At 43.1% G+C, this 11274-nt stretch overlaps 1 protein-coding gene across 9 annotated transcripts in view; it reads left to right on the top strand.

The window, feature by feature from the left end:
• The window catches only part of ralgps2 (Ral GEF with PH domain and SH3 binding motif 2), a 62375-nt gene extending 51755 nt beyond the window's left edge, over positions 1-10620 (top strand). For 6 of the 9 annotated variants that reach the window (XM_011474354.3, XM_011474357.3, XM_020702605.2 and 3 more), the window contains 12 exons: positions 982-1119; positions 2016-2106; positions 2246-2313; positions 2389-2527; positions 2604-2761; positions 2841-2895; positions 3468-3545; positions 4428-4533; positions 5083-5175; positions 6668-6773; positions 7321-7412; positions 7506-10620. In XM_011474354.3, coding sequence (XP_011472656.1) covers positions 982-1119; positions 2016-2106; positions 2246-2313; positions 2389-2527; positions 2604-2761; positions 2841-2895; positions 3468-3545; positions 4428-4533; positions 5083-5175; positions 6668-6773; positions 7321-7412; positions 7506-7535 — 1154 coding nt within the window. In that variant the 3' untranslated portion in view covers positions 7536-10620. The remainder of the gene's footprint in view (positions 1-981; positions 1120-2015; positions 2107-2245; positions 2314-2388; positions 2528-2603; positions 2762-2840; positions 2896-3467; positions 3546-4427; positions 4534-5082; positions 5176-6667; positions 6774-7320; positions 7413-7505) is intronic. The other 3 variants (XM_011474358.3, XM_020702608.2, XM_011474361.3) reach the window with 3 other exon arrangements.
• Positions 10621-11274: the final 654 nt, after the last annotated feature.

Here is an 11274-nt window from a genome sequence, read left to right as displayed (position 1 = left end):
ATGACTAAATGCTCTTATCCTCGACTTGCTCTCAGAAGAACAGCTACAGCCGTGAAGCCTCAAAGATCCCCTCTTCCTCTTCTCTTTTCTCACGTTCTCTCTTACGGCCCCATCTTTCAACACTTGGAACTGCTTCTCATGCTCGCTCTTGCTCTTTTTCTTTTTTTTTTGACTCCAGTGTTTGTGTGGGACACCGTAAACATGCGGTTCTGCCCCTTTTATGTGTTGGGTTCTCATTAGACTCTTTATGTGCTGGAATGCATAAATATTTGAGGATTGGATGCAAGGAGGAGCATAGATATGCTTTCATTTGCCCATTTTGTCACCTTTTTTTCTTTTATTTGTTAGGGATAAAGGGAACTTGCTGCTAAATCTGTCCTCAAATGTTAATATTTATGTAGCTGAAAGAAAGAAAGAAAAAAAAAAAAGGTGCAATACAGGTCAGTTTGGGAAGTGGGAGGGGGTGGCACTACTGCGGTTGTTACCAATAGCCTTACGTTTGAGAGGGGGAGGAGAGCATCTTTCATCAACTCAAGTCGCTCATTAAGTTCTCGCAGAATTAGATCAAGGAAAAAAAAACGTCACATTGTAAGTGGAGTAAAGTACATAAACAGGCGATTCTTTTTCCTTTTCTTTTCATTCCCATCTGTTTTTGCCCACGTAATTATAAACCCTCAGTCTCCAGTTACCAACTGGCTTTGCACCATGAGATCCTCAGCTGCCCGACTCTTGCATAACGCAGCCGTTGAAATCCGTCTGGGGTGCGATTTCTGCCTTTTGCGATTCCTGCAGGCGTGCTTCCTTTCTGATGAGGTGAGGTCTGCATGTTCTGTCAGGGAAATCCTTGTGTTCCCAAGTGTGGGTTACAGAAGCCCTTCAGTCTGATGGATGGTTTAACAGGGGCCCTCAGCTTACTGAAGGAGATGTGTAGAAGCTAAGAGTACATGACCTAATGCTTCCCTCTCTGCTGCCTCGTTTCAGGGATGTACCTGTCTGATCTGACATACATAGACTCGGCATACCCTTCCACGGGCAGCATCCTGGAAAACGAACAGAGGTCCAATCTGATGAACAACATTCTCAGAATCATCTCGGACCTGCAGAGGTCCTGTAATTACGGTGAGACTCAAACTGCACCACATCCCCACCCCCATCCCCCGGTTACAGCAGAGCTAAAAGCAGGAGAAGAATGCCTCAGATGAAGTTTCTGCAAGAGGTCAACAGTCTGTGGTGTAATCTGAATGCATCCATCCTCACATAAAGGAACATAGCGAGAACAGAGTTCGATCATTTGATCATCTTTACTAACCAAGAGTTACGGGAGAGGACGGAGCAGCAACCAGTATGAAGACAAAGTCTCCAAAAGACGATGGCGATGGATTGGGCACCTCCTGAGAAAACCTGCATCCAGCACGACAAGGCAGGAATCCCCGAGGAAAAAGAAAGGAAAAAAAAAAAAAAAGGGGGGAGACCTAGGAACACGTGGCGCCGAGAGCTGGAAGCAGGGGGTCAATAGCACGGGAAAAACGTGGGGACAGCTGGAAGAACTCGCCCAAGACCAGTCTGCCTGCAGAGGTCTTGTATGCGGCCCATCTCCCAACCGGGGTTAACAGGCGAAAGTAAAAGCCTAATATCTCAACATTCCTCTAATTGAATTTACACTTTCTTATAACATAGAAATGCAGATTTTTTTGCAGTTTGGATTATATTCCCGTTATGTTTATATATATAAACATTTTTCTGATCATTTCTGACTGTTCTATTTGACGTTAGAAAGCAGCCTCTTGTTTTTAAAGACCTGCGACATACTGTGATTTAAAAGAGGAGCAATCCATTTTCTCCACATGGTACACCTGAAATTAAGGCGCCATTGTTACCAGGCAACACACAGGCTGCCGCTTTGCCACTGACACTGAGATCTCTGCATAACAATTTTCTTGTTAAAATGTCTTGATGGTTACACAAAAGCATGATTTAAAGACACTTGACACTTTTTTGTTTGTCCTGTGTCTCAGATGTGCCGGTGTTGCCTCACATACAGAAGTATCTGAACTCAGTCACCTACATTGAGGAGCTGCAGAAATTTGTGGAGGATGACAATTATAAGTAAGAAGTCGAGCGATGACTGGATTCTTCTCTCATTCCAACCATTCTATTAGCTTAGAGTGAAATGTTTCCTGTTAAAAGATGGCAGGTTTTTTTGGTTTTTTTTATTAAGTTGTTTCATAGAGGACTATATTTCCAGATTATCACAGAAGATTGAGCCAGGGACCAGCACACCCAGAGCCAATTCTTCCAAAGAAGATCTAGTTGGTGGGTTTGGAAAAACTCCTTTCCATTTTCTTCTGGTTTCCTGCATTTGTGGTCACACCCCATTTCTCTTTGCAGGCCAGGAAGCATCTGCATCTCCTCTCTGCAGCCGCAAGAGCTCAGCAACGGCTGATGGAACCAAAGTTCCTGCCACCCCACCATCTCCCAGGAACCTGCTGCCCTATGGACACAGGAAGTGCCACAGCCTGGGCTACAAGTCTGTTCTTTTTTTAGCACAATAGGTTTTCTACATGTTGAAAAATGAAAAATGTCAGCTTCCTTCTCCTCTTCAGCTTTATCCACAAAATGAATACAGTTGAGTTCAAGAGTGCAACTTTCCCAAATGCCGGTTCCCGCCACTTGTTGGACGACAGTGTCTTAGAGAGCCACAGCCCCACCAGAGGACAGGCAGAGAGCTCGACTCTGTCCAGTGGGATCTCACTTGGCAAGTGTAAAGCCTGTTTTTGTCCACACATGAAGCTCTGTTTGGACCTTCAGACTTCCTCCTCATGATTATTCTTTATGTTCAGGGAGCAGCGAGGGCTCTGAACTCAGCGAGGAGATGTCTTGGCCAGCTTTTGAAAGGTATTTTCCAAATTTTTTGTGACATCCACATGCAAAAAAAAAGCACAAATGAAGAAACATCTCTGTCACAAATGTAATCATCCGGCATTTAAAGCCGGCGCTAAGCTGTCTACCATGAAAACTCATCCGCGCCCTGCTCAGCATTGCTTCCCGCCTCGCAGCCAAACCTGTCACGCCTCATCCGTCCACTGCTGCCTCTTTCAGCCTGCAGAAAAGTTATAAAGATGTTTCAGCTTCTCCAGCAGCCTGAAATGTGTCACATGCTTTCATTTAAACCCTTCAAGAAGTAGTCCCCCCGTGTGAGCAGATACAAAGAGCCCTGCTCATCTAATCTGACATAAAACCCTTCTGCTGTAGAGTCTGCCAGCCTGAGACTCTTCTGTCTCACCTGTCTCCAAGCCCGGTTTCCTTAAACTCTTAGATTATGCCACCACTGTTAATAATCCCTCAAACCACATACCTTCTCCTCATCTACCCCTAACTCATAAGAGAAAAAAAACAGAAGCACAACAGACCATAACCGTTTCCCATGCCCCCTATCCTGTTCTATCCTATCATCCTATTCTGAACAGGACCCGCTTCTATCACTCTCTGGGCCCAGTGACCCGCATGGCCCGCATCCCATACAGAGGAGTCCTAAGGCCCAGCAGGTACACCCATCCTGACAGGAACCACCTGTATTTGACCCAGATTCTCTCTTTTGGCCTCACTTTTCTTCACTCACTTGCTGTCGAAGGTGGCTTTGTGCCGGGGCTTCATGTGTTTGTTGCCGGGTAACCGTTGATTTGAAATAAATGTTGGTGAAAGCACAAATAAGGTGAAGGGAAGACATGATTTTCTCAGTGTCGGTGACTTGTTGTTTTGTTTCCTGAACTTTCTTGCATGTCTCAGTGTGACTCATGTGTTGCAGGGTAAAGTTTAGGTAGTTTCCATGATGTTGAAGTGGGACAGACTGCAGACTGACTGATGAGAACTAAAACTCTAGTCAACTTTAATGGCGTTTCATTAAAGGCACTTTGTGCTCTGGTGCTCATCTTTCCAGACTGCGATGAGACTCGACCAGGATTTCCACTGGCGATATTTCACAGCAGCTTGGAGTGAAAGGCACATTTCCACACTGTACTGGAACTGTCGTTCCTTTTTCTACTACTGCAGATAAACACATTTAAACCATTAAAGCCAGTTTTCGTCTTCATTAAAGGTTTTGCTTTCCTCCTGGTTATGGATGCCTTCTCCCTTATCTGTCAGACTTCAGTGAATTTCATACTCATCTTTACCAGACAGAGGCAATCTGCATAGTAGTACGCCCATATCTGCTTTTATTTCTGCAGACAGCAGTGTTTAGATTTATGGCTGTAAACTTTCTCTGTCAACACATTCAGAAAATAATTCAAAAAGAAAAAGACAAATCTGACTGAAGGAGGGTTAAAAGAAATTGTGCAGATTGCATCTATCTGTGCCGTATTTGTGATCCATTTTCGTTTGTGTATGAAGACGCGTTTAGTGATGCCTGTTTTCTTGTTGTGTTGCAGCTCTGCGGAGTCCGAGGACCTCGCAGTCCACTTGTACCCGGGAGCAGTCACAGTGCAAGGGGTGCTGAGGCGGAAAACTGTGCTCAAAGAGGGCAAGAAACCGACTGTGAGAAGACAGTTACTTTAACAGAGTTATAAACCTTCACCACCGTGCACACTTCCATGTGTCCTGCCATGTTATTACATAGTGCAGGTGCACAGACGCCATAAAAGCTGCACAGATTGGGCCGTGGAGAGTCCGTAACCTGCAGAACACCTCTTCTTCTGTCTGCTGGCTTTTGTTTCTCTGAGGACATTTTTAAATGAACAGGATTTTCTTTCTCTGTTTGGGATGGAATGAGACCTGGAGATTTTCATTTACTGTTAAAAAAGAAAAAAAGACAGTGAAACTGTCATCAGTGGTGTTGATGATTTATAAGCTTCCATATTGTTTCTCCTGTCTGGCTGGTTTTTCTGCTCCAGCAATATTAATTATTGGCCTCATTTAGTCCCCCTGCTCTTAAATACTTTCCATTCCTCGCTTTTTTTTTATCCATTTGTGGTAAAAGTTTCATACTTCTTAGTCATTTGACTTGAAAAAAAAAAACATAAACTGAATAAGTTCTTCTCCCTAAGTTCTGACCAGGTTTTTTTGTTTTTTTGTTTGTTCGTCCAGGTGGCAGCGTGGACTAAATATTGGGTCGCTCTTTGTGGAGCCCAGCTCTACTACTATCCCGCCAAATCCCTCAAGGCCACCGAGAGGAAGCATGTAAGTCCAGTTTATGGCGTGTCAAAGGTGGCACAAGTTTAGTCTTCGCGTGAGCGGCGGTTGTTGATTGGCGGCGAGAGCAAATATTTCAAAACATCCTTCACTTTGCTAGGAGACAGACGACACATGAGATCCATTAGTTACTCACCCTTAAAAAGGCCTAATTACGCCGTGAGCTCGGAGAAAAACAGCTTATGGGGTTTGTTTGCTGTGTGATTAGAGAAAAGGAAATGAAAGCAGCAAGATGCACATTTTCCTACAGAGATTTTTGTCGTAAAACCAAGGAAAGAATGCTGTTTTCACATGATGTAGGAAATAAATGAGAGACTGTGATTTGTTGTGCGAAAAGGCGGCATTTGCCAAACTATGAGAGCAGTGACCCAATCCAAAGCTGCACACAGTGTGAACCCACTCCTGAAAAAGATAACACAGTTTGAAATGTGCAAATAAAGCAGAATGCAACAAACTGCAGACCTCATAAACCAGGATTTATTAGCAGTGGAATAAGCAGAACAAATAAATAGTGGGGAAAGGCACTTAAGCATTTTATGAGGGATAATATAGCACCTGAAGGACCTAAAAGAACATGTGGCAACCACAGAACAGGTTAAGCAGCAGGCCATTGATGTGATTGTGTTTAGGGTGAGCATCAGTCTGTCTGAGAAGGAAAGATAGTTTGAAATTCACCAAACTATGACTGACATCTAAAGTGCTAAGAATAAAGGACCTGAAAGAATCTATGCAGGACCAGACTTTATATCAGACGTGTTATGTTTGAGCCCTCAGGAGGAGCTGCATTCATAGATTTCTGCTGTGGAAATCATTGCATAAAGGAAGGTGTAAAAACAGATTATTGTACTGTTAACAAATGTAAGCTAAAGTCCTGGTTTTCTGTGGACTAATGCTAGCTATGACTCTCAAGTCAAAAGGGGGGAAAAAAAAAGTCTTTATAGCCCAGCTCGGTAGACGACACTAAATTTTATTATTCGTTTAAGGACTTCCTGACGTCTCCATAAACTGGATATTTTCAGGATATAAAAACAGACTTTTACACCATCTTTACTAATTTTTTTAACTAGATTTTTTTAATTTTTTAGATTTAATGTCAGAGGGATAGGGAGCCGGTTTAGCTCGTGCTGGTTTGCGGTGCCTTCCGTCCGTGAAACCAGGGTTCGACTCTGGGCTGCTCCCTGTTCCCTTCTCTACTTCTGTGCTGGTCCCAAGCCCGGTTGCTTTGAGAGGGTTGCGTCAGGAAGGGCATCTGGCGTAAAACATTGCCAAGTTTACCGTGCGACTCGTTCGCTGTGGCGACCCCTGATGGGAAAAGCCGAAAGGGAAACAAACATTTAATGTCAGAGGGATGATTAGGAGAAAGGTTTGAATTTTAGCTGAATTTTGTTGGATCAAATGTTAGTTTCATTGGTATTTTGGTAATTAGTTTTTATGTATGGATGGAAGTGTGTCACATTGCGACAATTGGCATTGTTCCCAGTTCAAGTCCACATCCAGCAAAAGCGTGAGTGTGGTCGGCCTCATGACCATGATGGCTGATGACCCGGAACATCCCGACGTCTTTCTGCTGACCGACTCTGAGCACGGTGAGACGCCTTCACTTCATTCATAACAAAAGCTTTTTTATAATACACAAGGTCACTGTCCTTATTGTTCAGCTGGATCTCACTGGATGCTTTTGAATTTCCAGCACAGTTTTATATACCATCTTTGCTTACTGATGATATCTGCAAGGGCTGCACGATGGTGTAATGGTTGATTCACAGCCCTGGTTCAAATCCCAGCTGGGGAGTCAGTTTGCGTGTTCCGAGTCTTTCCAGGAACTCCAGCTTCCTCCCACAGTCCAAAAGGGACCCTAAATTGTCCCTAGGTTTACATGCGAGTGTGAGGTTGTGCAACAGACCTGTTGTGGGCGTACTCCTCCTTTGCCAGCAGCCTTGTGACCCTGAAAGATTCAGCGGGTTCTAAATATGGATGAATATCTGCAAACATTAGCACATCCCTTACTGTCTTTGTTTCTAATTCTCCAGTGTCTAAAGTTGACCTGGACATCTGCCATCTTTCATACAGTTTTCAGTCTGCAGGTACAAACAAGAGACCTGTCATTTCACACTGTTTGTCTCTGTTACCTAGGCAACACCTACAAGTACCAGGCAGGGAACAGAACGAATGCGATGCTTTGGTTCAAGCATCTGAGTGCTGCCTGTCAGAGCAACAGACAGCAGGTATGAAGTCACACAAACACACACGGCTTCCTATTTCTTTGTTTATTTTCACAAATGAAAGTCTTTTTTTCTTTTCTTTTCGTCGTTCTTCAGGCACCAGCTAATCTGATGTCATTTGAGTGACACTCAGCAGCACACATGAGCAAAGAAGAAAGGGACGAGGAAGAGCACCGACTCAGTAGTGGGAGCTTACACTGCCACGAGCCACGTCAGCTGACTCAGCGTTTCTAGCCTCCGTCTCGCTGCAGCCTCACCTGCCACCACTGCCTTAACCAGAGTCCCTTGTGTGTTGATGTGTGTGGATTATAAGAGACTGTTTTGGATGCGTTGACTACTGAACAAGGACCTGCACCACTGCTCTCCTCGTCTATTTGCTCCTTCTTTAGTCCAGCGCCTCGGCTTCGTCTTGTACCCTCATGGATCATTCCTTGAGGTTTAGGGATGCTCCTTGACTCTTCCTTTTCTCCTTTCTCCTCACTGGTGCAGACAGTCTTTGTCATACTCTTTTCTCATTTTAAGAATTGATATGTCCATCTCTTTATACGCACCACCCTTGGACCTACCCACTTGGACATCAAAAAGTCTGAGAACACTTTCTGAAGTGCTTAGTATAATTATTTGCCCCCCCTCGGTCACTTGGGTGGGCGCACAGAGACTCTTTTTACTGCATCGTTGAAATCCTAAAGGGCTCTCAGTCGCTCTCAGTTCCAGCCGGAACAGGGCTCTCGTTTCCGCAATCTTCTCAGCTTTTCCCGCTAAACTTTACCAAACTAGTTTTTTTTTCAGTAACCACAATAATAATGTCCCGTCTGAATGTGTGTGTTTGTATAACTGCATAGGGGGACAGATGGGGGGGGGGGGGGGGGGGGGGTGTCATGTGGTACGATCAGAACCTAAGCTGTGTTCACCGTTTGACAGACTCCTTTTCCTGCATTTCTTTGCTTTCCGGGCGACGCCAGCTCATAGAAGTGCTGGATTTACAGGACTCACATAATACACTACAACATGAAACTGTGAAAAGGTCCACGATAGAGAGAGCAAAAGGAACTCAGAAAGCATCATTTTTATGATCTCTTGTCATCTTTGTTGCTCCTCCTTGGATTCCCTGGTCTGGAGGAGACACAGGGAGCTTCAGTCTGTTTAATTGCTCTTTTTTTCTTCTTCTTTGTGGTGTTTTAGCGGGGTGAGGTGGTCTTCACAGTATTACTATTTAGAAAATGATTGCACAGAAATGTAGGTTGGTCTGTTATGTTTGAAATGTTACATTGTGTTTTCTTTTGCAACCTTTATTTTAGCATTTTTATGACCTTTTTTGTTGGGTTCTGCAGGAGAGTTGCTCTTTCTGCTATGAACCACGACCCAGCCTAGAAAAACCGACATGGAAGTGGCACCTTAGTAAGGATTGGTGCCATCCAACCATAGCATGATAGTTTTGTTTTTAATTCAAGCTGACCAAAAGGTATGAATTTAAAAAGCTTAGCTGGGATGGAGTGTAGATTCTAGTATGTTTAAATGGAAAATCTAGGTTTTTGTGCATCTAAGCTGTATCAGTGAGCCAGAGAAAGACAGTAGCTGTTTGTTCGGGTGAGAACAGGAGCAATAAGCTGTTGAGGACAATGATGAGGTGCTTTTTGCACCCAGAAAAATCCAAAACCTAATATGAATCCACTTTTTTTGAAAAGCTGTTTACTTTGTATGTTTACATAATCTTTTGTCTAAACCTTGCACTGCTCCGCATGTACTGTATTAGTCGGGGTTGTGTAGTGTGGAATCAGGCGGAGTTCAACTCGCCGGAGGCGCTGGGGGATGATGGTTGTGTTTATGCGAGAAGGGCACTGATTTCTATCTAGAGCACATCGGTTTTGACATCACAACCATGTATTAAAACCATCCCCACTTCAGTATACTGTACCGTTTCCACATATGTGTGTTTAGGTCTGTTGCTATTGATTGAGATGAAGTCTAAATCTGGAGAGCTGTTATCTGGTAACCAATGGAAATGGTAGATGAACCTGTGGAGGGATAAATGTGGAAGCCAAAGACAAGCCTGTGTAATGTGAGTGTGCATTTGGGAGCCTGAGCACGCAACTTTTTTTTAAAACTATTTTTATTTTGAAGCAGCGTAACTTAAATCCAATCTGACAATTCTTCAAGGCTGCTGCTCTCACTGCTGTGCAGTGGGCTCCATCAGCTACCCAATCATAGTTGAGATGCTTTTGGGTCAATCTACGACCTCCACAGTGGGGTGTGGAGCAGGGACGTGTGCAGACGGAGGTAGATTCAGAACTGCTGTGACAAAGGAGGGGAAGCGCTTTGGACTGCGTTCCCTGTGGGATGGTAAAGGAGGGCGCTGATGGTTCTGAATCAAAGGTGTGAGCGGACAATAAAGTTCAAGATGGCTGTTTTATCAACTGTTCACCTGTGTTGAACCACAAATGCTGGTAGCTTCATCTCAAAGAATCTGCAGAGATGATGCAGCTGGCAGGGATCAGCTTTTTTTTGGGGGGTTGTTCTCATTAAAACAAACGGCGATGGGATGAAACTGACCTGGACTTCCCAGCTTTCAGTACTTGATCGAAGCAGAGCAACATTGAAGCTACCGGCGTTTGTGCAAACTTGTGTTCTTGTGTATTATGAGTTTCTCTCATTGATTAGCTTCTGTACATCATATACTCAAAAATGTGTGGTTTTTTTTGTAGCCAAATTACAGCCAACCTTTTTGCCCTTTCAATTTGATTTTGTAATCTTTTTTGTTTTTCTTTAAAATGAGGGTGAGCATTTCAAGGGCAATCTTTATTTATCGTTTTATGAAGAAAGTCGATTCCATGCTTTATATTTCTCAGCTTTACTAGATTTCTCCTTTAAATGACAGTGCTCCACAAATGCTCTGTTTGCCTCACTTCTACTGTTTGGTGGAAATCACTTTCCGTGTTCTTGATGTTCACGCCAAAACACTTTTTCAGCTCACACGGAGGGTTCGACCAGAGGAGGCGTGGCGCCTGTGTGCACCAGTTGGGTGTTTTCCACAATCGTCTTTGAGTCAGAGACGTTGAGGGGTACAAATGACCTCCACCTGGCTTTGTGTGCGTCTGCTTCTCTGTGTCATGACTGCGGCCGGCGCTGTGACCTCACTTGTGAGTGATGTGCTGGCAAGTGTGAAGTCTGAACCAATAAACACTCTGCCCTTCTCTTTTTTTTTTTTACTCCACATTTCTGCATTCTGTGTGTCAGAAGGTTGTGTGTGTGATGTTGGTTTATTGGCCTAATAGCTTTACTATTATTATAATATGTTTACTTGATGAAAATGGACACAAATATCCAAAAATAGTGTCAAATTCTGAATTCAGTTGTAGTTTCTGAATAAATTGTTTAAAATCTAGAACATGGATTCAGGAAAACATGCTCTCATAAAAAGGGGACAGGAAGTTCAAAATATTTCTAATGAGCAGCACAAAATTGAAGTACAGTACATCCAGTCTAACAGACATTTTACTAAAACAAATCAGAGAATAAAACAGTTTGACAAAGACTGATACCAGAAAAATCAACCAGACTTGAAACACTAAAGTTAATTTAAAAAAATGCTTAAACGTAAAACTTACTAATTTTGTTTACTTAAGCTTTACAATATTACAAACACTTGTTTTAGTCATTTGTATTTTGGAAGTCTAATGCATCAGGATTGTGTTTTGTATTATGTAAAACTCTATAATAATAGTACCTTGGGTTTAAAAAAAAAAGTAATAAATGTAAATACTTTAAAAAATGTTATATTTTTAAATCTGCTTCGCTAAAATTATTTAACAAGGGGGAGACTTTTACTAACCTTGTTCTGTTATGTATATTATATTTTTGCCAAAAT

This window comes from Oryzias latipes, chromosome 4 (genome assembly GCF_002234675.1).
Source record: "Oryzias latipes chromosome 4, ASM223467v1".
In the NCBI taxonomy this organism is placed as follows: Eukaryota; Metazoa; Chordata; class Actinopteri; order Beloniformes; family Adrianichthyidae; genus Oryzias; species Oryzias latipes.
Note: the sequence above shows the minus strand (reverse complement) of the source record. Positions and strands in the feature narration are given on the sequence as shown.